We start from the raw sequence: 26,552 nt of genomic DNA, 5'->3' as shown, positions 1-26,552 counted from the left end.
GTTTCAGGCTCCTAGAAAACTGAAACCTAAAGCTGTAGCAAAAAATTCATTCAGCCATTACACTGATACTATTAATTTGAGCAGAAAATACACATTTTAATTTTATAAAAACTGACATTACAGACAATAATAAGAATGTAAACTAGAAAAAAAATTTTTCAGAGGCAAGAACAATCGTCATGTTGAAAAACTTGGAACCTGAAATGAAATTTATTAGTTAAAAAGCACACCATCATTTCATGACTATTTCGTTGTTATCAGCAACTCTCATGAAGCAATATAAATCTTTACTTGGGAAAGTTCTACAAGATCCCTAACAAATATCAGTACCTATAGCTAACTTCCAGGAAAGATGTAAAATGAGTTCTGAAACTAAAAAAAAAAAAAAAAAAAAGAGACCATATAGACAGGTTCCACAAATGTCCCAACTATGCTATAGTTCTTAACATTAAATGTTTAGGAGTCAATTCAATATTAATTATCTCTAATGCTGAACTGAGAAATGACTTTCAAAACAATGCACATGATTGTTTCTATGTTTTCATGACCTTTCCCAAGAAAGCGGTAGAAAACTATTATTTCTATCTAAAAGGCATGGAGAAACTGAATTTCTACTGAAGTTTTGAATTTGACCGAAGTTGTAAAGTAAGTCAGGGAACTCAAATCAAAAGCTCAGTTTTTCCTTATATTCACTAAGAAAATAAATTTAATAAGATGTTTTGTATTATTCTGCTTATCACAGGAAGAATATTCACACAAAATTTCAAATCGGGTACAAATTTTAAAAGAAATATCAGCTCCCAGACCAACTAGAATATTTCACAAGCAAGGGAGAGGATTAAACCATCTTAGCATTCTAACAGTCTAATCTTGGATTCAGCAATTAACCTCATTAACGCCAAAGAGGTCAAAATGATAGGCGATAGAATATTAATGTCCAAACATACTTCAGTGTTATTACCATAACAGTGTTTTCTGAAATAGTCTTGCTGTGTTCAATCCCATGAAGAATGTCCCCCCAAAAGAAAACAAAGAACACAGGCAAAAGCTGGTGAATAGCCATAATTTCCTATTAGGATAACTGTTGCCATGGTATGGACAACATAAGAGACAAACTGATTTTATGAACTAATTCTGTTTGTAAACTTATCTGATAAAACTTGAAGGTTATTACAATAGCCTACCTATCACACACTTGCTCACAAACCAGCTTCATAACCACTGGCAAGTCACTTCTGTGAACCTCATAAGATGATAGTAACCAGAATCAAATGAGCTAATAAATTCAAAGTGTCTGGAAACTTGAAGTTATATTTACATTATTTATTATAATCGTTAAATACTAGATTCATCTCATGCCATTACTGATAAAAAAAGTATCAAAGAATAAACTATCAAAATCGTGAAAGAAGCCTCATTATTAAGAGGATCTCTTTCATCTTAAACATTATGTAAACTATTTTGGAGCCTTTGCTTAAAAAAATTTTCTCAATTTACTGTAGGAAGACATAAAGCCCAGGATTCAAATCCCTCCAGACACTACTAGCTGTGCAGCCTCATTACAAATGTACTAAAATCTTTATGAGTCTCAGTTTATTCATCTGTAAAACTGGGGGATTGGACTAGATGGTTTATCCTTCCAACTTGAAATTTAAAGTGGGGAAGAGGGAGGCAAAAATTTTTAATCCACATAAAAACTTCTAACATGACCTGACTTCAGAGTACCACGAAGTTTTTGAATTTTTCTTTAAACCTAACAATTTTCCAATTTAAAAAGATTTTTGATGTAAGCCACTTCGGGGGAGGGGAGGAGTGAAATACGCTTCCAAAGCAAAAGGTAAAGGAAAACAAAACAAAACCACCCCAAAACATTCCGCGCCCCCAATACCCAGACCCCGAATCCGTGCCTCCGAATCAACCCAGTGAGAAATCAGTCTTGTAGCCAACTAGAAGAGTCCTCTGGGGTCACCTAAGGCTGGGACATCCCTACGAGTCCCCCCCCCCCCCCCCCGCCTTTTCCTCTTCTAGGAATAATAAGAAAATAACAAAAACCCTTCCTCGGACCTCCCCCAAGCCTTTTCTCTCCCTACGAGTGGCCGGGTGTATGTGTGTGTGTATGGGGGGGGGCAGGGAGACACGCTCCCCCACCTACGGGCAGGATCCATCAGCACTGTTTCCGCAATGACAGGACTAATGCAGAGGCAGCTCTCCACCCCGCCCCCCCCCGTCACACCCCTCCCCCCAAACTAGTCCCACCTCCACTCCCCGGGGCACATGGCCGGGATTCCCGGGGTCCCCAACAACAAAGGCATCTCCCCAGCCTTCGCCTTCTCCTCCTTCCCCCAGCCCCGGCAGACTCTGCCTCCTCTGCAGCTCTGGGGCCTAGGCGGTGCTGCAGTAGCAGCAACAGCAGGAGGGGATAGGGCCGTCCCGTACCCCTCCCCCCCGCCCCGATCCCGGGTCTCATTTCCCACCCAACATATCCCCCTCCCCTCCCCAAAAACCCACCTGCACCTCCGCGAAGGGCTGGGCTGAAGAAACCGAGGGCAGGGAGGGCCTCTCCCTCCCGAAACGCTGGGAACGTCCTTCCCCCCTCCCACTCTGCGCACACACTCCGGATCTCTCGCCTCACTCCCCCAAAGGGAAGGAATCCGCCGCCGCCGCCGGGGGACCCCTTCCTATGGCGGCGGGCCCTCTTCCCGCCCGGCTGGAGGTTCGGCGCGCTAGTCCGGAGAAGGAAGGACAAGACTGCGGTGGTGGCGGCAGCGGGAGGAGGAAGGAGGGAGGAGGGGGTCGGGGGCCCCGAGAGCTCCTTCCTCGCCGCCTCTCGCCCCGGGGCCCGCCTCGCGTTGTCCGGATCAAGCGAGTCTTCTGCTGAGTAACGGCTCGGGCGCGAGAGGCTGCTCTGGGGCCTTATGTCCCGCGTGGTCGTGGTCGTGGTCGTGGTCGTGGTCGCTGCCGCCGCCTCTTTTCTTCGGATGCCCGGCCACAGCGGAGAGCCGGCCAGGTCCCTTTTGGTCAGGCCTCCGGGCGTCTTCACGTAGTGGGAGGGAAGAGTGTGGAGCGTAGGAAAGTGGAGGGGGGTAGGGCGGGAGAAGAGAAGAGCCAAAGGGGACAGAACCAGTCCGCGGTAAACCCGGAGTTAAGACACCGACTGACTGATGGCCTGGGTTCCACACAACTCGGGCTTCTGTCTGCGTGGGGGAGGAGCGACCCATCCTGGCTCTGGGTTCCCGCCAATCAGGAGCCATCCAGCTGAGCAAGACGCGCAGGGGGCCTCCGGAGCGGCTGAGTGGTGACGGCAAGGGGTGGGGATTGCGGAAAAACTAGACCAACCAGAGCAGCCGTTGCGGAATCCTTCGCTTTGATAGACGGCTGCGGTCGGGCCAATAAGGCAATTCCCCTTTTGAAGAAAGCGGGACCAGTCCTAGGGGTTTGGGGGGCGGGAGAGAATGGTTCGCCCTCGTGGAGAGGTGGGTGCCTGTTCGCTGGGTGTTGCTAAGGAACTGGGGAGTTTCTTTGGACCCTTTTCCCCCTTCCCCGCCCTGGGAGTCACGTGGGCGGTGGAGGACCTGCAGAAGCGCTTCCTTCCGGGTCAGCCCTGGAGTTGTAGCTAATTCCGCGTGTGGGCTGCCGAGTGTTGGGGCTCCTTTTGGCTAGATCCTCTGAATCCTCCCCCCCCCTTTTTTTTTTGCTTCCCCTCGACCCCTAATTTCTCAATCCGGCTCCTCTTTCCTTCTCCACCCTCCCTGGTAGCATCAGCTTCCGAGATGAGCTCTCAGAAAGGGAACGTGGTCCGTACCAGACCCCAGAGGCACCAGAACACGTTTAGCTTCAAAAACGACAAGTTCGATTCCAGTGTTCAGACGAAGGTAGGGGCTGACCCATCGCCATCGCTCGGTGTCAGGAAGAGTTGCATCCGAGGAAAGGGGAGAGACCGAAGTGGAGTAGGAGTGGTCGGGGGGTGGGTATCCGAGGGCAGCATGGAATGGGGAGGTAAAAAAAAGCGCACCAGACTTTGAGTCTGAATAAATGGGCTCTGAAGTCTTAGTAGCCCAGCTACTGGGAACCTTAGGCAAGTCACTTACCTCTAGGTTATATATGTATCCTTTGGAACTATCTCAGACCACTGTATTGCTGAGAAGAATCAAGTCTATCACAGTTGATCAACACATAATGTTGATACCATGTACAATGTTCTCCTGGTTCTGCTCATCTCACTCAGCATCAGTTCACCTAAGTCCTTCCAGGTTTCTCTGAAATCCTCCTGCTCATTGTTTCTTAAGGCACAATAGTATTCCATTACATTCATATACCACAATTTGTTCAGCCATTCCCCAATGGATGGGCGTCCCCTCAATTTCCAATTCCTTGCCACCACAAAAAGAGCAGCTATGAATATTTTTGTACATGTGGTATTGCTGGGTCAAAGGGTATGTGCAGCTTTATAGTCCTTTGGACATAGTTCCAAGTTGTTGTCCAGAATGGTTGGATCAGTTCACAGCTCCACCAACAATGCATTAGTGTTCCAATTTTTCCACAGCTTCTTCAACATTTATTATTTTCTTTTTTGTCATATTAGCCAATCTGATAGGTGTGAGGTGGCACCTCAGAGTTGTTTTAATTTGCATTTCTCTAATCAGTAGTGATTTAGAGCATTTTTTCATATGGGAATAGATAGTTTTGATTTCTTCATCAGAAAACTGCCTGTTCATATCCTTTGACCATTTCTCAATTGGGGAATGACTTGGTTTCTTATAAATTTGATTTAGTTCCCTATATATTTTGGAAATGAGGCCTTTATCAGAAATACTGGCTATAAAAATTGTTTCCCATCTTTCTGTCTCCCTTCTAATTTTGGATGCATTGCTTCTGTTTGTACAAAACCTTTCTATTTTAATGTAATCAAAATCATCTTGCATTTCATAATATTCTCCGTCTCTTGTTTGGTCATAAATTGTTCTCCTCTCCACAGATCTGAGATAAACTATTCCTTCCTCTCCTAATTTACCTATGGTATCACCTTTTATGTCTAAACCATGTACCCATTTTGACCTTATTTTTGTATAAGGTGTAAGATGTTGGTCTATGCCTAGTTTCTGCCATCCTATCTTCCAGTTTTTCCAGCAGTTTTTGTCAAATACTGAGTTCCTATCCCAAAAGCTGGAGTCTTTGGATTTATCAAACAGTCCATTACTTAAGTTATTTGCTACTGTGTCTCCTGTGCCTAACCTATTCCATTGATCCTCCACTCTTTCTTAGCCAGTACCAGATAGTTTTGATGACTGCTTCTTTATAGTAAAGCTTCAGATTTGGTACAGCTAGACCACCTTCCTGTGCATTTTTTTCATTAGTTCTGTAGATATTCTTGACCTTTTGTTTTTCCAGATGAATTTTGTTATTATTTTTTCCAGCTCTATAAAATAATTTTTAGCTAGTCTGATTCGTATGGCACTGAATAAGTAAATTAATTGAGGTAGAATTGTCATTTCTATTATATTAGCTCAGCCTATCCATGAGCAATTGATATTTTTCCAGTTATTTAGATCTGATTTGATTTGTGTAAAAAGTGTTTTGTAATTGTGTTGATAGAGTTCCTGGGTCTGTCTTGGCAAGTAGATTCTGAGTCTCTTTTTATGGCTTTCAGTCAGGGTTTCCTCAGGAAGCATTGGAATTTGTCTTGTCTGCAAAAAAAAAAAGACTTTCAATATGTGCAATATAGGACAGACCCTATTTAAATTGACTTTTTAAAAAGCCCCATGAACAAGGAACACTCAAGCCCATAGGCACCTACTACTATTCTCTTTCCCTATGTTGTGAGCCCTACCTTTCCCAAAACCATCCTGGGATTAAGTACTCTAATCCCTCTTCCTGAACCCTGCCCCCCCCAAACCAAACCAGACAAACCTAAACAAAGCATTAGTCAATCAACACCCTTTTACTAGGGAATACTATCTCCTTCCAGGGATCTCTATAGACCATTAGGTTTATTCCCCACAAAGGGAATGAACCCTAGGGGTTATTATAGAGTATAGAAACATGACCCTTTTGGGATAAATATAAAATTTGACTTGGGGGAAATGGACTTTGTTTTTTAGGATGGAGGTCGTATTATAGGAAGATAGAAAGAAGCCAGAAGGAGACATTGAAGATGAAGGAGAGAAGTGATGACTGCTCTACCAAAGTCCTGAAGGAAGCAGGAGGAATGGGATGGAGGGCACAGGTTGAGGGGATTAGTTTTAGTAAGCAGTATATAATAAGTATGCCTATTTTGTAACTAGGGGGGAGGTGATGCTGCTGAGAATTTTTAAGAAATGGAGGGGGAAAGAGACAGATCTCGGCTATCCTTAATTTTCTCAGTGAAATAGGGTGCTAGGTCATCTGATAATGTGTGGAGAGTGAAGAGAATATACAGATTTTAAAAAATTTCCTAATGACATGTTATGTGCATTGCAATGTGTTGAGAAGCTCTGGGGAATATAAATACAAGCAAGCAAGACACTCCTTTTCCTCTAGAAACTTAAATTTTAATACTTGAAGACTATACATAGGGGGTTGAGAGGGAGGTACATTTGTGTCATAGTGGCATGGAATTAGGCTGTAAGTGTTGTGGAGGCCTGGTTCCAAAGAAGATTAGGCCAAAGTTGGCATATCAGAAATCTGTGTAGTTGCAGGGGCATAGTTCAAGGTTCCATTTGGGATAAAGTGGAGATGATGGCAAGAGAGGAGAGAAGAAAATGGTACAGATGGTGTTGGGGAAAAGAGAGACTTATCTCTCTATTCTATTATTTACCAGCCTTAGTTTCCTCAATGTGTAAAATGAGGAAATGTGCAGTGGACCTCACAGGGCTATGTGGCAATGACTTTATAAACCTGACAGTCCCATAGCACTATGAATTATGAGGACTCTGATAATGATGAGGTCATTTATTCCCCCTGGGCCTGTTTCCTCTTTATCAATTAAGGGAGTTGAAATAAATGTTCCATCAAGTTCCTTCTGACATGGGGAATTTATGGTGGTTCTTAGGTATTCCTCAATAAAGAATTAGACTCTTGCACACAGACCAGTTAGAATTAAAGTCAGATTTATTTGACCCTAGAGAAAGTGACCTAGTGGAAAGTCAAAGACTTCACTTCTCAGGGAGGAGGGTTTAGAAACATTCTCCTCCTTGAACAGAGGGAAGGCAAAAAAGCTTTATAGAGGATAGATGAGGTATCTACTTGAAAACTGCAAAGTTCCCTTTTGGGGTGGGGTGGGGAAAGCTTGGATGTTTGTCATATTCCTGGGAATCAAGGGGGATTTTTTTTTTTTAATGATGATCCTGACCTTTGGGATTATCTCTGTCTTCTAGCTCCAGTCAGGTAGAAGCCATGCCCAATTGACTTTCCTGCTATAAAATTTTCTCTCTCCTTCTTAGGTATATCTGTCCTGATAGCTAGTTGGTCAATCTACTCTTTAATAGCCCCTTGATTCCTCTATATGGCTGTCCTGTTATCTGGTCATCTTTGGTTTTGCTTCTCATAGGAGAAATTTCTTTTAATTTATCCTAAGCCCATGTCACTTCCAATTCCAGCACTTCATTCTTTTCCATTTCAGTTTCTTCTTGGTAATTCTTTCTTGATCTATGATTAATTGGTCAGGAATAAAGGGGCTATATTTTCTTTTCCTTTCATTCCGGTAGCTCTCTATTTGGCCTGTAACCTTTTTCAACTCTTTGTTCCAATGTAGCTATTAGTCAGTTAAAAAGATTATTATAAGTAACACTTAGGATGGTAACTATGTAATCTCTGTTCAGTGTACTGGCTCCCTTTACAGCAGTTGTAACAAAAATGATTTATGTTACTGTTTTAATAAATGTAGGCAATGGTTTGAGTGGTTGGTAGTTCAATTTTTTAGATAATTTACAATAAATTGCCTAGAATTTATTGAGACACACTCGTTGAAAATCAAAAGACCAGGAATAGCCAAAATAGAATTGAATACAGCAATTTTGAAATTCCTGGAATTCTTGAATGAGGTGGTATTGATAGGTCATATGAGTAAATGTTGGATTGGTCTGCTGGAGGATGTACATATTAAAATACATCTTTGTCAAGAAGCATTATAAATCTATATTTTAAAACTGAACAGTCAGTAATAGTAATAAAGTGACATGATATATGACTGATTAAAATGACAGAAAATTGTGTGTGTGTTTATTTGTATCTGTGAATATCTCAACTCCAGGAGCAAACACTTACTTTAGCTTTGGTTGGAAATGGATTTACTTCCTGTATGGCCAATAAAATTGTCACTATTCAGTTGAATGGACAGGAGTGCCAAAGGTTACTGACTGTTACATGGATTAAGACCTTGTGCAGACCTCTGTGCGTTCGTTGATGAGTGTAAGGGAGAAATTCATAAATGGCTTTGGAAAAATTTAAAGTGTATTTTCCATTGTATTTTTCATGTTTTATTGTATAAAGTGTTTTGGGAAAATATTTTGGATAGTACTTAGGGGGTGCTTATTAGTAAAGTAAATGCTTATTAATTGTCACACAATAAATACATACAAATACTTTACAAATGTAAAAATATGGGAAATTATAATTGAATATTTATGTTGACTCATAATTATGCCAAACCTCAAATTCTTTTCTTGAAATCTTCTATTTTTATGTTCAGTCAACTTTGAATTCTTCAAAACAGTGATGTGGAGCAGAGTGGATAAGCTGTTTGTGAATAATCTGCTTATCTCTGTTCCTTGGGATTCTAGGACCCCATTCCATGAATCAAGGAAATTTGCCTTAAGAATGAGGCCATTGGTCCATCTTTTTTTTTTTTCTTTCTTTCTTTCTTTCTTTCTTTCTTTCTTTCTTTCTTTCTTTCTTTCTTTCTTTCTTTCTTTCTTTCTTTCTTTCTTTCTTTCTTTCTTTCTTTCTTTCTTTCTTTCTTTCTTTTTTTTAGTAAGGCAATTGGGGTTAAGCGACTTGCCCAGGGTCACACAGCTAGTAAGTGTTAAGTGTCTGAGGCCGGATTTGAACTCAGGTACTCCTGAATCCAGGGCCGGTGCTCTATCCACTGCGTGATCTAGCTGCCCCCCATTGGTCCATCTTAAAAGCCTTTTGTAAGATGCTTGCCAGACTTTTGTCCTGTGTAGTGAATTTGGGACCACTTTCCCATACTTCCATTATTTAATCCTAGATTTTCTGGTGGAGGAAAAATTGCTGAATATCGAAGAGAAACTTATAGTTAGTTACTCAAGAGTTTAGTATGGAAATAAAAGTTATTCTGTTTTCTTGGGCTAGAATTAAGGTCTACTTGAGTTGGTGACCACTTGGCACACTACAGTTTCAGGAAAGCAATATGCCAGTTATGTGAAGGAGGTCTGGGAAGATGCTGGTATAAACAAATAGATGGATAAATGAAAAAAGTAAGTGGGACAACTCAAAAATCTCATCAGACCCATTAAGGAGTATTTGAATATGTACATCTTAATTTAATTGAATAAATTGTTAGCTTAAACGTTTGTCATAATGAACGAGCTAACTGTTCTCTTTTGGTCGATGGTATTTTTTTTCCTCTCTGATTTATTAGAAGGAAAAGACAATGTGCTTCTGTTATCTTCTGACAGAGTTGTCTTTAAAGCAGATAAGTGTATGTATACACAAACACAGGCACACATACTTTGTTTCCCTCATTAAACTGTAGACTCCTTAAAGGCAAGAACTTTTTGCATTTTTTTTATCCCCAGTGTTTATAATAATGTTTGCTGTATAGTTGAGTGCTTAATAAATGTTCGTTGATTGATTGGAATGTTTGTGCCAGAACTTTATTTATGTCTTCTACCTTTTGAGTATTTAAAATATGTGACTTTACTCTGGCTATAGTATCTTTCTTCAGTAATAAGGATATACTACAACTTGAAAATTTCTTAACTATATGCTTTTGTTTCTAGAAAATATACATTTAGTTCACTATTTTATCAGTTTTGTGTTAGAAATGTCACATTTGGTTTATTTATAATTAATTAGTAATACCCAGAAATATAATTTGATTATAGACCTCAGACCATTATGTCCAACTTCTTCATTTTATGGATGAGGAAATTGAGGCAGAGAGGCTGACTCCAAAGTGACATAATTAATAAATATCTGAGGTGAGATTTAAACCCAGGTCTTTCTGATTCTCTTTACCAGACTTATTGTGGCATAATTAATAGTTACTTAATTGATTAAATTATCATGTAACTGGAAAAAATAAAACTTTATCTTGTGTAGAGACACTTATTTAATTGAACAGTGCTTTGAGATGAAATTCAAAGTATCCTGAAAGAATTTGGTCCGCCAGATGAAAATCTCTCTTGCTTCTGCTTGCATCTCTGTATGCCTTTCCTCATTTATCACTGCTGCTTTTAGAGGCAAAGACCAGATCACTAGAGAAGCTAACATACTGGGAAGTGGCACAACTCCTAAAAGTGAGGGAACCTCAAGGCTGGCAATTAGCCATAATATATACTGCATGGAACTTTTTGTCTAAGTGTCTGTATCTTAGGATCACAGCCTACAAGCAGGTGTTCAGACATCTCTGTTTTCCTCAGAGCAACCTGCTGCCACCTCAACCAATTCCTGGTTTCAGGAATTTCAGAGAAGTCTCTAGTCTTAGATGACTTCTGTGAAGAAAAATTGGGATAAAAAGGATGTGGAGAAGTCAAGAGACTTCTTCATAAAACCTTCTTTAATTACTTTCAACCACATTTATATCCTATCATATACTGTATTTTATTATTTTAAGTAGTTCTTATTTGCAGCTACAGCGTAAGCTTCTGGAGGAGTATGTCAAATAACTCAGAGCTGTATTAATATTCATTAGGTGTTTGGTTCCTGAATACAGATACAGGAGCCCCACATAATTCTCCATGATTCTGTATTAGAAACCATTGATGGGAAAATGTTCTGGAGAAGTAGGTAAAGTTTTCTTCAAAAAGCTCCCTTTCATCTTTATTGCTTCTGTTATTACTTTTGAATAAAATTATGCTACAGATATCTCTTCAAATAAAAATTATGCTGATAACTGGGACTTAAATAAATGAGGATCTCTTTTTAAGGTGCTAAGTAATTACATGATTTACAGGATCATCTCTCTGAAGTTCATAAATCAGAATATCTGGTTAGTAATGTTCCTGATAATTTTGAAGGCTATTTGGTAATGACCCAGTTGGAAGAACCATGGTTACATAACCAGATAATACTATTTGCTGCAAACTGCATATTATTTATTTGTTGAAATTATTATAAAACTTGAAAAAAAGTTGGGACCATAGAAATATGGAATATTCTAGGAATATGCTAAATTAAAGGTGTCCTTATACCACAGGTTGTCCAGTAAGACTAATCAGAGCAATTAAGACATTTTGCTAAAAGGGAAAGTTTAATGGATCAAATTTGTTTTGTAGCTTTCCTGAATTAGCTACTAAAATTTCAGTAATACTAACTCAAACTATCTGACTTAGCTAGAAGACACAGTAGACAAAGCACCCACCCTGGACCCAGGAGGACCTGAGCCCAAATCTGGCCCCAGTCACAAGACACTCACCCATTGCTTGACCCTGGGCATGTCACCCAATTCCGACCACCCCACCAAAAAAAAAAAGATAAAAAATAAATGTTTTACAGATCTCATCCCTTCATAATCAATTTCCATCTGTGCCCTCTGTCTAAATTTATTTCTATCATCTGCCCTAATACCGAGAAATTTCTTATGAACTAGATGTATCAACTTCCCATGTAGGAATGTAAGCAGTTTAACCTTTTTAACATCCCTCTTAATTTCTTTTTCCTGTTTATCTTTTCATGCTTCTCTAGGGTCTTATATTTGAAAGTCAAATTTTCTATTCAGTTCAGGTCTTTTTATCAAGAATACCTGAAGGTATTTCACTCTTTTTCATTAAAGTCCCATTTTTCCCCCAGAAAGATTACAATCAGTTTTGCTGGGTAGGTGATTTTTGGTTGTAATCCCAATTCCTTTGCCCTCTGGGATATCATATTCCATGCCCTCTTATCCTTTTTTTTTTTTTTTGGTACCAAATTTGTTTTATTCTTAACACTTTCTTATTCATCTTGATTCAGTCATTAGTGCTGCTTCCTTCTGAAGGAGCATCCTTCTGTAAGTCTTGCCTTTCCTCCTGTAGGCTGACAAAGTACAGTGGAGCATCCGACACAGAGAACCACCGTTTGTGCATGACTGAAGACAGTGGTGATTTTATAGCAGCCCGGGCACTTTACATCCATGAAATACGAGTTTGGACTCTGTACCAGACGCTGCTTCTTGTGTTTCTGCTTCTCCTCCTCGGGAGAGGGGTGCAGGAGATCTTTCGCGAGAAGCATGTTGGCACGGGGAGATCTTCACCACTGGAAAAAAGCCCTCTTATCCTTTAATGTAGAAGCTGCTAGATCTTGTGCTATCCTGACTGTGGATCCACAGTATTTGAATTGTTTCTTTCTGGCTGCTTGCAATATTTTTTCCTTGACCGGGAACTCTGGAATTTGGCTATAATATTCCTGGGAGTTTTCATTTTGAGATCTCTTTCAGGAGGTGATCGGTGAATTCTTTCAATTTCTATTTTACCTTCTGCTTCTAGAATATCAGGGCAATTTTCCCTGACAATTTCCTAGAAAATGCTCTGTCCATTGTGTCACCTAGCTGGCCCATGATGACATCTTTAGGGTAAAATTGAAGGGTGAGAGGATTGCACTGGGGGAGGGGAAGGGAAGAGGTAGAATGGGCTGAAATGAAACAGGAAAGGGTTTATGGAATGGGGGGAGAGATGGGGGAGGAGAGGGGCAGTGAATAAGCCTTACACATTAGAATTGACTAAAAAACCTAAATCACATCAGAGTTGGCTCAAGAAGGGAATAACATACATTCGATTGGGTGGAGTAATCTATCTAAGCTGAGCAGTGAATGAGCCTTACACTCATCAGAATTGGCTCAAAGACCTTAATCTCATCAGAGTTAGCTCAAGGAGGGAAAAACATCCTCAATTGGGTAGAGTAATCTATCTAACCCTGCAGGAAAGTAGGAGGGGAAGGGGATAAGGAGGGAGGGGTGAAAGAAGGCAGGGCAGATTGCAGGAGGGGGCAGTCAGAAGCAAATCCCTTTTGAGGAGGGATAGGGTGAAAGAAGATAGATAATAGAGTAAATATCATGGGGAAGGGAATAGGATGGAGGGAAAGTTAACAATAGTAATTGTGAAAAAGAGAAAAGGAAAAAAATTATACGAGAAATATTTATAGCAACTCTTTGTGGTGGCAAAGAATTGGATATCGAAGGAATACCCATCAATTGGGGAATGATTAAACAAGCTGTGGTATGTAATGGAATATTATTGTGCTATAAGAAATGACAAGCAGAATAATTTCAGAAAAACCTGGAAAGATTCTTATGAACTGATGTATAGGTGAAGTGAGCAGAACCAGTAGAACATTGTGCACAGTGACAGCATTATTGTTCTATGAACAATTGTGAATGACTTAACTACTCAGCAATACAATGATCCAAGACAATTGCAGAGGACTAATGATGAATCATACTATCCACCTCCAGAGAAAGTAATGATATTGATTGAGCATAGCCTGAAGCATGCTATTTTGTGCTTTCTTTTTTGTTTTTTACTAGTTTTTAAATATAAAATGATTAATATGGCAGTGTTTTACATAATTGCACATGTATAAGGTATATCTGATTGCTTACCACCTCAGGGAGGGGGGAGGGCAGGGAGGGACGGAATGAGAGAGGGATAGAATTTGGAATTCAAAACTAACTAAATGAATGAATGAATGAATGTAATAAACAAACTGTCTGACTTAGAAGAAAGTAGAAGTTTGAAAAGTTACTCTGAGGAATATCTTAAATTAAAAATGTGTTCAATACTCCAAGCTGTTAGGAAAATTTTTATATCAGCTAAGCTTACTTATGAAAAATAGGAAAGATATTTCCTTTAAAAAGCTATTTCGACATCCCCCCAAAGAGAAGAGAACATATTTGTACAAAAAATATTTCTAGCAGCTCTTTTTGTGGTGGCTAAGAATTGGAAATTAAAGGAATGCCCATCAATTGGGGAGTGGCTAAATAAGCTCAGGTATATGATGGTGATGGAATATTATTATGCTATAAAAAATGATAAGCAAGATGATTTCAGAAAGGCCTGGAAAGACTTGTATGAACTGATGTATAGGTGAAGTGAACAGAACCAAAAGAACATTGTGCAGAGACAGCAATATTGTTTGATGAACTGTGAATGACTTGACTATTCTCAACAATACAGTGATCCAAAGACAATCCCAAAGGACTAATGATGAAGCATGCTATCCACCTCCAAAAAAAGAATAGATATTGATGGAACATAGACTGAAGCATGCTATTTTTTACTTTCATTTTTTTTCTTATTCAAGTTTTCTTGTACAAAATGATTAATAAAGATCATTTGATTGCAAAAAAAGTTTTTGACTGTCACATACTACTATGTTATTTTTTAAAATACCCTTGGCTTTTTTGGTGAGAAGGGGTTGTGAATGGAAAAAGTTTTAAGAAATCCTCATCTATATGGTGTTTGATTTCATATTCTTGACTCATACTGTTGAGACTTTGTACTAAATTGTGCTTGATTGAACCTAATAAGACCTAGCCCTGGTTCAGATATGCCTCCTACATTATCATTTGAGCTAGAACTGATCCCTTTTTTACCTGACTCATCAGTAATAGAATTTCATTTATAAAAATCTTATATTGATCAGATACAGCTTTAGAAGTAATTTTGTAGTACTAATTTCTAGGTTTCTTAGAAGCCATTCATATCACCTTGGATTTAGTATATTTAAGCTAGGGATTATTTTAAATGCTTAGTTGTCCTTTGAAGACTTATGTACTAATACATATTTAGTGTGGCTGTCAGGTGGCTGAAGGGTTTATTTTTAAAATATTCAGATACTACTGAGGTCATCAATTGGAGCAATTTTTAAATTTCACATACTAGTATAAGTTTGTATATTAACACTGAATGTATTTATTTTTTCTCACAAGACATTGTGATATACAATGCCATAGTTACTACTAATTTGAATAAAAGTAGAACATGGTAGTGCTGTATTCATGCTATACCAAAGCAAACTTAGAAGTAACATCTTCAAGTATTTGAAGGGGGGACTGTCGTATAGAAGAGGGATTAGATTTATTCTGTGAGGTCCCAAAGGGGCAATCGAAGGACTGTCCTCTAGAAAAGAGTTTTGGAGTTCTAGAAGTAGAGCCAACATGGATTGAAACTAGGAAGCTGCCTGAGCTTTCCCAAATTTCCCTCAGAAACAACATTAAATTAAGGTTCTCAACAGATTCTGGAGCTGCAAGACCTGCAAAAAAAAAAAATGGAGTGAAACAATCATCCCACTTAACAGGGAAGATCTTCAGGCAAGGTCTGTTTTATCTGGGTAAAATGGTGCTCAGCACAGAGGGTGTCTGGGCAAATGAGCAAAAGGACCTGAGGTCCTAGTTCAGCAAGCTAGGGGCACAGCAGGCCAGTTGTGAGGCCTCTAGTCCCAACACAGAAGGCAATCTGCCAACTGGGTTATCTGTTACCCAACAGGCCCAGTAGGCTGGGCCACTGCAGTGCAGTGAGCAAGTTGCAAGCCACTGAGGCCTCAGAGCAGAAAGCCAGTGACTGGGCCCCTGGCCCTAGCAAAAGAAGGTTGGGAGAGTGCACACTGTAGCCCAACAGTAGAACTTTACCTTACAAGGCACAAAAGAAGCTAAAATATGAATAAGAAACAGAAAAGAACTCTCACCATTGAAAATTACTACGACAACAGGGAAGATCAAAACATAAACTCAGAGGAGGACAACAATGATAAAGTGCTTACATGTGAAGCCTTAAAGAGGAAGAATTGGTCTAGAGACCAAAAAGCCCTTTTGGAAGAGCTTAAAAAGGATTTTATAAACCAAATAGAGGTAGAAGATAAATTGGGGAAAGAAATGACTTATGCAACAGAGAGTCAATAGCTTGGAAAAAGGACAAATTTGACTGCGGAAAACAACTAATTTAAAAAATGCAATTGATGAAATGGAAAAGGAGGTGCAAAAACTGGTGAAAATAAGTCCTTAAGAATCAGAGTTGGGCCAATGGAAGCTAATGACTCAATGAGACAACAGGAGGAAGTAAGCAGAATCAAAAGAATATAAAGGGGCAGCTAGGTGGCACAGTGGATAGAACACCAGCCCTGGAGTCAGGAGTACCTGAGTTCAAATCCGGCCTCAGACACTTAACACTTACTAGCTGTGTGACCCTGGGCAAGTCACTTAACCCCAATTACCTCACTAAAAAAAAAAAAAAGAATATAAAGATTTGGGGCAGCTAGGTGGTGCAGTGGTTAAAGCACCAGCCCTGTATTCAGGAGGACCTGAGTTCAAATCCGGCCTCAGACACTTGACACTTACTAGCTGTGTGACCCTGGGCAAGTCACTTACCCCCATTGCCCTGCAAAAAAAAAAAAAAGAAGAAAAAGAAAAAAAGAATATAAAGATTTAAGAGTAGATGAAAATATAAACATTCCTAACATGAAAACCAACATGCCTGGAAAATAGATCCAGGAAAGGCAACATAAGAATAATTGGACTACCTGAGGACCATGATTTTTTGTTTGTTTGTTTGTTTTTTTTGTTTTTACTCCTGACTCCAGGGCCGGTGCTCTATCCACTGCGCCACCTAACTGCCCCAGGACCATGATTTTTAAAAAAGAGCCTAGCCAGTATATTTTATGATTATCAAGGAGAACTACCCCCAATGTCTTAGAACAAGAGGAAAAAAAATCATCATTTAAAGAATATACCAGTTACCTCCTGAAAAAGATCCTAAAAGAAAAACTCCAAAGAATATCGTAGCAAAATTCCAGAATTATCAAGTAAAGGAGAAAATACTACAAGCAGCCAGAAAGGAACAATTTAAATATCAAGGACCTGGCAGCTTCAACATTAAAGGATCAGAGGGTTTGGAATATGATATTCCAGAGGGCAGAGGAACTGGGATTACAACCAAGAATGTACTACCCATCAAAATTAATCATAATCTTTCAGGGGAAACAATGAGCATGCAACGAAATAGGGGATTTTAAAGCTTTCTTAATAAAAAGCCCAGAACTGAACAGGAAATTCAGTCTAAAAAATCAAGACTCAAGAGACACATGAAAAGGCAAAAAAGGAGAAAAAAACAAAAACTATTACTCAGTGAGGTTAAAATGTTTGCATCCCTACACAGGAAGAAGATACTTATAACTCTTGAGAAATGCATCTTTATTAAAGCAGATAGGAGGAGTACACACAGACAGAAAGTGTGGGTATAAGTTGATTCTGATGTGATGATATTAAAAAAAAAAAACCTTAAGGGTAACAAAAAGGATTATACTGGGAGAAAAAAGGCAGAATGGAGTAAATCACATCACATGAAGAAGTACAATAGAGGGAAAGAAGGGAGGGGTGAACATTATTTTGACCTTACTCTGATCTGATTTGGCTCAAAGACACACTTAGTTTGGTAAATTTTATCTTACTCAATAGGGAAGTAAAAGGGGAATGGGTTGGGGTGCTGTTGGAAGGGAGGGTAAAACTAGGAGGTGAAAGGGGAAAGGATAAAAAGGAGATGTGGGGGGCTGATAGAAGGGAGGGCAAAACTAGTTGAAAGGGGAAAGGTGGGGCTGATAAGTGGGGGGTAGACTGAGGGAAGTGGTGGACAGAAACAAAACTAGTGAGAAGGGACAGGGAAAGGAAAGAGAAAAGTACAAACAACAAACAAAGGGAAAAATAGGATGCAGGGAAATACAAAGTAATAACTGAATATGAATGGGATGAATTCTCTTATAAAACTGGAAGCAGATAGTAGAGTGAATTAAAAACCAGAATCCTACAATATGTTATGAAAACATTTGAAGCAGATACAGAGAAGGTAAAAGAGTTGAGCTGAATGTATTTTGCTTCAACTGAAGTAAAAAAAAAGGGGTAGCAACCCTTATCTCAGACAAAGCAAAAGCAAAAATTGACCTTGCTAAAAGACAGTAGAAGTAATATCAGTACTAAACATGTATTCACCAAGTGGTACTGATGTGGGATGGAATCAGGGTCAAATTGATCGTGTGTCGTCCCAAAAGAATTACAAGACTCAGTGACTCAGTTTCCCAAGTTTTATTGTAATACTGTGGGTGACCACAGGGAAAGAACCAGAATAGTGGAAAGGTATCTCTTGAATAAGGAAAGAAAAGACAGTTATATAGTATGGATAAATTGATTATCAGTCTCATTATAATAACCTCCACCTTTGGGAGGTACAGGGGAAGGCCTGTCCTCATTATAATATTCTCCACCTTTGGGAGGTACAGGGGAGGGCTTATCCTAATTTGGAGTTCCTGGGGGTCCTAAGTCAACCCCTAAGGCAGGTATCTTTTTCAGTGGAGGTGTGTTTTTGGTGTTTATAGGTCATAAAGTGAATCTGGGGACAAATTGGGCCTTTTCTATACATGTCTCTTTCTGGTTCCCATAGCTAGTTTTGAAACATCTTTATTTTTTCATTAGAATTTCTATAGCCTGTTAATTTTGTCATTGTTATATTCTTAGGCCTTCATGGCCTAGCTCCCTCTGTTCCCGTTACAGGTAGCTAGGGGCTCTCTTGGCTTCCTGGACCCCACTCCCTTGGCTCAGAATGCTCTCTTGGTGCACAATCTTCTTAGAACAGTGTAGGTTTTGTATGTCATCTGAACTCTCCTGAAGGCCACCTCTTGTTTCTCTGAGAGATAGCATGGGTCTTCTGGGGCTTTTCTCTTGCTTGTGCTAACTGCCACACAGTCAATACTTTACTAATATATAATATTAATTACTGCCAAAATGGGTGCAATAGCTATTAATATGTAGATAGCAATTAATTGATAAAATACAATTTAGCACAGTAATTAAAAAAAAAAACAATCAGAGGAAACAGCTAGGTGGCACAGTGGATAAAGCACTGGTCCTGGATTCAGGAGGACTTGAGTTTAAATCTGGCCTCAGAGGAAATAGCTAGGTGGCACAGTGGATAAAGCACTGGTCCTGGATTCAGGAGGACTTGAGTTTAAATCTGGCCTCAGACACTTGACACTTACTAGCTGTGTGACCCTGAGCAAGTCACTTAACCCACATTGCCCCACAAAAAACCCCCCCAAAAACCCACAATCGGATGGACAATGAGGTAATAAAACTATCCCTTTTTTGCAAACAATATGATCTTATACTTGGAAAATCCTAAAGACTCAACTAAAAGGGGCAGTTAGGTGGTGCAGTGGATAGAGCACTGAGGACCTGAGTTCAAATCCGGCCTTAGATACTTGACATTTACTAGCTGTGTGACCCTGGGCAAGTCACTTAACTCCAATTGCCTCACCAAAACCAAAACAAACCAAAACAACAAAAAAACCCAACCACTCAACTAAAAAGTTAGTTGAAACAATTTTAAGAGTAGCAGAATATTAAGTAAACCCACATAAATCATTAGTATTCCTATATATCAACAACAAAACCCTGCAAGAAGAGATACCCCATTGAAAATATTTCTAGACAAAAAATACCTGGGAATAACCTGCTAAAACAAAGCCAGGAATTATAAGAATAAAATTATAAAAACTTCTTATACAAATAAAATGAGATTTAAACAATTGGTTCATGAATAGGTAGGGCCAATATAATAAAAACGACAGTTTTGCCTAAAGATATCTATTTAATGCCGTCCCAATTTAATTACCAAAAAATATTTTGAGTTAGAAAAAATGATAAAATTCATTTGGAAGAATAAAAGGTCAAAATATCAAAAGACTAATAAAAAAATGTAGACAGGTTCATCAGTACCAGACTTTATATTATTAGGCTGTAATTATCAAAACTATCTGGTACTGGCTGAGAAGTAGAAAGGTAGATCAGTGGATCAGTGTACACATACAGTACACAGCAGCAAATGATTACAGTAACTTGGTGTTTGATTAATATAAAGACAAATTTTGAGGATAAGAATTAATTATTTGGTAAGAATTCTTGGGAAGCCAAAAAGAGAAAAAGACCTATTTGTCCAAAAATATTTCCAGCAGCTCTTTTTGTGGTTTAAGGTCCCATTCAAGAAAGATTTCATATTGGAAGGGGCACTGAGTCTTGAAGGGTAGATAGCGTTAAAATAGGTAGAGGGAAGAAGGGAGGGTACTCCCAGGAAAGGGAACAATCATATGAACAAAGACATGAAGATGGAATGAAATTTTGCTTATTGGGAGAATCAAAAGGAAACTAGCCTAATAGAGAATTGATGTATTTTTATTTGAAAGCAGTGGTTTTTAAAAAATGCTTTAAATCATTGATTAGAAAAATACAGATTAAAACAACCTTAAAATATCATTTTATACCTGCCAGATTGGTTAAAATGATAGAAGGGGAAAGCGACAAAAGTGACTAATTCAATGTTAGTGGAATTGTAAACTGAGCCAACCAGTTTGGAGAGCAATCTGAAATTATGTCCAAAGAGTTATTAAATTACCGTTTGACCCAGCAATACCACTACTAGGTCTATTTCCAAAGATGATTAGAAAAAGGAAAAGAACCTATATGTTCTAAAATGTATATAGCAGCTCTCTTTGTGGTGGCAAAGAACTGTAAATTGTAGGGATGCCCCATCAATTGGGGAATGGCTGAACAAGTTCTAGTAGATGATTGTACTACAATACTGTTGTGCTATAAGAAATGATGAGCTCAGTGATTTTAGAAAAACAAGGAAAGACTTGCATGAAATAATGAACAAAATGAGCAGAACCAAGAGAACTTTGTATATAATAATACTGTAAATAGCAATACAGTAAATGCTGTATATAGTAATACAGCAAAACAGTAATACAGTAAATGCTGTATATAGTAATACAGCAAAACAGTAATACTGTTTTGAGAACAACTTTGAGCAAATAAGATATTTTATCTATTAGAAATACCCAAAATAAGTACAAAGGACATATGAAAAAAAGTCATCTGCTTCCAGAAAAAGAACTGATAAATAGAAGAATGTATAGAATAATTTTGCATATGTATACACAAACACACCTATTTACATATGGTAGCCATATCTAGAGCTGGGGTGTGGGATGAGGTAAAAAAAAAATTACACAATAATTTTGTTGTATATTTGAAAGGAATAGCAAGTTGTGCATAGTAGATTCACAGTTTCATGTACAATCATCTTATAAATAAATTTAAAATACAATTTTAAAAAATTAGTGGTAAATGAAGTTTAATAGCAACCACTTTCATAGGTACAAACTCATCTTTGTTGGGAAAGAGAGAGGAAAGGAAAGAACATTTATTTTTATTTTTTTTTTAAACAGGACAATAAGGGTTAAGTGACTTGCCCAGGGTCACACAGCTAGTAAGTGTCAAGTGCCTGAGGTCGGATTTGAACTCAGGCCCTCTTGAATCCAGGGCTGGTGCTTCATCCACTGCACAACCTAGCTGCCCCCAGGAAAGAACATTTTAAACTGAAGGACATGAATAAAGTCAACTCTACTTATTTCAGACCTAAAAATTCCATTCTTGAGGGTAGATTTTCCTATCCCTCCCAACCTCCCACACAAACTAGCCAAAAGATCTGGTTATTTTCATTTAGTGCAATTTCTTTTTGAGTTAAAAGTATGATGGGCCACCAAAGAAACCAGTGCCATCTTATTCTGTATGTTTCTCAGAGTTTATGTTTCTCCTGAATTCTGTCCACTTTAATCTAATATCCACCAACAAGCATTTATTGTCTACTATATGCCACTACTATGTGCTATGTGCTAGTGACATAGACAAAAACAAAATAAAACAAAATCCTTGCTTTCCAGGCACTTATATTCTATCAGATAAACACATGTACACATGTAAATATATAATGAATAAATATATACAAACTAAATACAAAAGAAATAGAAGATCCTTAAATAAAAAATAAGAAGGGTGGGAACTAGCATGCGGGAGGATCAGAAAAAGCTATATGTACAAGGTGGTATTCAGAGGAAATGAGGAATTCTTTAAGATGGTGACAAGAAAAAAGTTCATTCCAGATCAGAGAGAGGACCAGTTTGAAGGCACAGAGATGGAAGATGAGTGCCATGTGTGAGGAGTAAAGAGAGGAGGTTAGTTGGGCTGGACTGTGGAGTATGGGAATATTAGATAATGAGGCTCAGAAGATAGTTTGAGGCTAGCTTGTGATAGGCTTGAAAAGCCAAACAGAAGAGTTTGTATTTTATCCTAGAAACAGTAGAAAGCAACTAGAGCTTAAATGGGAAAGATTTGTGCTTAAGGAAAATCACTTTCGCAACAATATAAAGGACAATTTGGAGTGGAGAGAGATCTAAAGCAAGGTGAACAATTAGGAAGCTATTGGAATAGTCCAGGCAAGAGGTGATGAGGGCCTAGAGTGAAGGTGTGTAGCTATGTGGGTAAAAAGGGAATGGCGTGGAGGAATGTAGAAATGGTAAGACTTTCCAGTTGTTTGGATGTGTGATGACTCCGTTAATCAGTGTTCGCTGTTCTTAACTGACCATTACTTCATGGTAATCCTTTCATTCGAAGCTAGGTGGTACAGTGGATAGAGTGCCAGGTCTGGATTCAGAAAGACACATCTTCCTCAGTTCAAATCTGGCTTCAGACATTTAATAGCTGTGTGATCCTGGACAAATAATGTAACCCTGTTTGCCTCAGTTTCCTCATCTGTAAAATGAGTTGGAGAAGGAAATGGCAAACCACTCTGGTACTTTGCCAAGAAAATCCCAAATGGAGTCACAACTGAATAACAATAATCCTTTTATTTTTCTCTTCTTGAGTTTCTGTTACATTCCCTGTAAGGGCCCCTGTGTTATCTGTTCCCTTCTCTCTCTTAGCAGAGGACAGTACCTCTTACTCTAATGCGTGAAATAGAAGATAAGTCTAATGAGTTCAACTATTTTTCTTACTCTGCATCTCAAAACTTCTCTACATCTTTATCCACCCTCTTCTCCTTTTTTGCTCCAGTGTCTGAGGAAGAGGTGATTCTTCTCCTTGCTAAGGCCAATACTTCTCCTCTTGCCCTAATTCTCATTCTCTTTGTCATCTTCAGCCTTTATCTACCAGTTCATCCTTACTGCCTACTAATTGTCTCTTAAGATAAACTTCAAATTCAGTGTAGCATTTAAGGGCCCTCAACAATCTGGCTCAGGCCTACCTTTCTAGCTTTATTTCCCATTATATCCTTTCATATACTCTGTTCCACTTAAACTGGGCAGGTACTACCTGTGTCCTAACTTAACATTCATTCTCCTTCCTCCTTGCTGTCTCTCATGCACTGCTTCCTCTGCTTATTAGAATCCTTTTCTTTCTTCAAGACTCCTTTCTCAATTATCTTTTATTTACTAATCCCTGTATATGTCATGACCTGCTCTTCTCCTGAGTCTTGAAGGAAGACAGAGCATCTAAGTGCCAGAACATCCCAGGAATAGGAGACAGCCAATGCAAAGAAACAGGGAGAGAGATGGAATGTGGTATATGAGCCAACTTCAAGTAGGCAAGCATTGCTGGATTATATAGTATGTGGAAGGGAGGTAAGTATAAGAATATTGACAAATAGTGGGGGTTAGGATAAATCAGAAGAAGTTTCTCCTGTGAGAAGCAAAACCAAGTATGACTAGATAACAGGACAGACATATTGAGGAATGAAGGGACTGTTAAAGTTTAAACTGACCAACTAGATAGCAGGATAGACATAACTATAAATAAAGGGGAAATAAAATTTTATACCAGGAAAGTTAATTAGGCATGGCTACTGCCTGACTGGAGCTAGAAGACAGAGGTAACCCCAAAGGTCAGGACCATCATTTCAACAAAACTCCCATGACTCTCAGGAATACGACAAACATCCAAGCTTTCCCCACCCCAAAAGGAAACTTTCCAGTTTTCAAGTGGACACCCCATGAATCCTCTATAAAAGCTTTTGCCTTCCTTCCATCCTGGGAGGAGAATATTTCTAAGCCCTCCTCCCTGAGGGGTGAAGTCTTTGCCGACACTTTCCTAGTGCCAAATAAAAGACCACTTTAATTCTAATTGGACTGTGTGCGAGAGTGTAATTCTTTATTGAGGAATACCTAAAAGAACCACCACCTTTCCCCCATGATAGGTAGGAAGTCAAGTCAAATCAGCAAACACTGCAGTAGGGATACAAGGACCAAAAACAGTGACCCACACTTAGGGATCTCATAGTCTAATGAAGGGTATCTCATAGTCTAATGTTAAGGGCCTTAAAAACCTTTTAAAGAAAGGCCATACCAAGGACTTTATGTTTGATTCTAGAGATAATAGGGAGTCAAGAGGTCACAGGGGTGTAATATGCTCAAACCTCTGCTGTAGAAAAATCGTCCTATTGGCTGAATGGAGAATGGTGAGGGGGAGCGACTTGAAGCAAGGGAAGCAATTAGAAGGCAATTGAAGTAGTCCAGGCAAAAGTTGATGAGGGTAGGAAAGATATAGTGAAGGTAGAACCAACAGTAAGAGATTTCTCTCTGGAACTCAGGGGAGAAATTAGGGCTGGATGTATAAAGATCAGAGAAATGTTTGCATAGAGATGATAACCAAATTGATTAGATCACCAAGATGATACACAGTGGAGGGAGTCTGGGTTGGGGTGGGGGGAGGGGAAGAATAAAGCCAGAGACATCCATGGTTAGTGTATATGAACTAGGTAAAGTTCCAGCAAAGGAGAATGAGGAAGTTAGAACCAGGAGACAGTAGTGTCATAAAAACCTCAAGTAAGAAGGATGTAATATGATGGTGGCAGACGTTTTGTTGCAGGGGGTGGGGGGGAACTTGCGACCTGGATTGGGGGGGCTAGCTCACCCAAAGAATTGGAGGCTCATCACGAATTTTGTAGAATAAAAAGATTTATTAGGAAAAGAATATATGGTGGGGGGGGGGGGAGAGACAGTCACTATTTGACTGTCTCACTGGAGTAAAAGAAGACCTGGTCTTTTGTATCTTTACAAAACAAAGAAGGGGGATCTTTGAATAATGGGATATCAGTAGGATATGCAGCATTCATCCATATCCTGTATATCATCTTACAGGCCCTTGATAGTGCTTATCAGTGTACTAGGGTCATGCTCCTCTATACCTTATCTCTGAGGTGCTTTTCCCTTGGGAAAGTTTTCAGGATTCCTTGGGGTGGGGGATTTGGGGTTTCTTGGGGGTCTTTCTGCATTCCCACAATAATTGCAGAGACAAGGAAGATAAGAATTAAGAAGAGGCCATCAGTTTTGTCTAAACCTTAGATAGAATTTGGAAAACACTTAGCAGGCAGGCATATTTAGATCAAGTGAGGATTAATTTTTTAATGGTAGGGGAGGCATGAGAGTTTGTAGGTAGAGGGAAAGTGTCAATAGATAGGGAGAAAATGAAAAGAGGGAGTAGGATGACAGTTTGCTGGAGAGGGGATGGGGTCAGGGGTATTTGTAGAGGAGTTGACTTGGCTAGAAATGTCACTGGGAAAAAGGTTGGGGTCCTTAGGTATTCTTCGGTAAAGAATTACTCTTGCAAGTGGCACTAGAGAAAGTGATTGAGAGGTAGGTATAGAGGATAGATGGGGTATTCACTTGAAAACTTTTTGTCTCCTGGCTCCTGGCTATAGAATTTTATCTCCCCTTACTTCTTAGTCTGTCCTGTTATCTAGTTGGTCAGTCTAAACTTTAATAGTCTGTTGGTTCCTCTATATGTCTGTCCTGTTATCTGGTCATATTTAGTTTTGCATATGACAGGAGAAACTTAATCTGATTTATCCTAAGCCACATGTCAGAAGGATCATAAACAGTATTTTGGAGATAAGAATGAAGGAAATAGCAGAGGGAAATGTCTAACTGATACAAAGGATATGGATGAATGCTGTATATCCTACTGATATCCCATTAACAAGAAAAGGAGAAGGGGAAACGCTCAATGAATGTCCTTATTTTTTAATTATTTTTTTGGGGGGTGAAGTATGAAACAGGGTCTTCAGCTGAGAGTGTGGACAGAAGTGATCTTTACAGGTCAATTAAGTGACTTTCCCACATGGGTAGTAAGTGTCAGAAGTATAATTTGAATCTAACTTCATTGACTCCAGAGCCTTTTTTCCCCATTCTACCACATTACCTCCTTCCTAAAAAACTTGAGGCTTTGCGAAGCATTTTACAGACATTATCTCAATTGACTCCCCTAACAAACCTCTCCTGTGATACAGGTACAGATGAGGAAATTGAGGTTCAGAAATCTGAAGTAACTTGCCTATGGCTCAAACTATATATTTTAGAATTCAAACTCATCTTGTTAACTATTTCAGGGCTCTATCTTCTCCACAAGAATCTCTTGAAGGAATAGAGGACATTTAACCTGGCAAAGAGCTAGGGCTAATGCGGTTGTCGCCTTTAAGTATTAGGGCTGTAATGAAAAAGAGGGAATAAACTTTTTCTTTTTGTTTTCCTGGGTCAAAGATAGGAGCCAC

At 39.1% G+C, this 26,552-nt stretch overlaps 3 protein-coding genes across 7 annotated transcripts in view; 1 reads left to right on the top strand and 2 right to left on the bottom strand.

Moving 5' to 3' along the window:
• Positions 1-2,642, bottom strand: part of ABHD17B (abhydrolase domain containing 17B, depalmitoylase) — a 31,577-nt gene extending 28,935 nt beyond the window's left edge. The window contains exon 1 of one of the 2 annotated variants that reach the window (XM_043975110.1): positions 2,509-2,642. The gene's annotated coding sequence lies outside the window, so the exon portion shown is untranslated. The remainder of the gene's footprint in view (positions 1-2,508) is intronic. The other variant, XM_043975109.1, reaches the window with a different exon arrangement.
• Positions 2,643-3,012: 370 nt separating this feature from the next.
• The window catches only part of C1H9orf85 (chromosome 1 C9orf85 homolog), a 311,173-nt gene continuing 287,633 nt past the window's right edge, over positions 3,013-26,552 (top strand). For 3 of the 4 annotated variants that reach the window (XR_006354054.1, XM_043975113.1, XM_043975111.1), the window contains exons 1-2: positions 3,319-3,473; positions 3,757-3,872. Coding sequence is in view for 3 of the 4 variants with exons in the window: in XM_043975113.1 (XP_043831048.1) it covers positions 3,771-3,872 (102 nt within the window). In the remaining variant the exon portion in view is untranslated. The other variant, XM_043975112.1, reaches the window with a different exon arrangement.
• LOC122734352 (40S ribosomal protein S27-like) lies at positions 12,100-12,381 on the bottom strand. Its single transcript, XM_043975115.1, has one exon. The coding sequence runs from the start codon at positions 12,364-12,366 to the stop codon at positions 12,112-12,114; it is 255 nt and encodes an 84-aa protein (XP_043831050.1). The 5' UTR covers positions 12,367-12,381; the 3' UTR covers positions 12,100-12,111.

This window comes from Dromiciops gliroides, chromosome 1, assembly GCF_019393635.1.
Source record: "Dromiciops gliroides isolate mDroGli1 chromosome 1, mDroGli1.pri, whole genome shotgun sequence".
Taxonomy (NCBI): Eukaryota; Metazoa; Chordata; class Mammalia; order Microbiotheria; family Microbiotheriidae; genus Dromiciops; species Dromiciops gliroides.
This window is presented reverse-complemented; position numbering and strand designations above follow the sequence as displayed.

Excerpts from the sequence above, each read along its gene's own strand:
- LOC122734352 (XM_043975115.1), bottom strand. The coding sequence starts at position 12,366 with ATGCTTCTCGCGAAAGATCTCCTGCACCCCTCTCCCGAGGAGGAGAAG.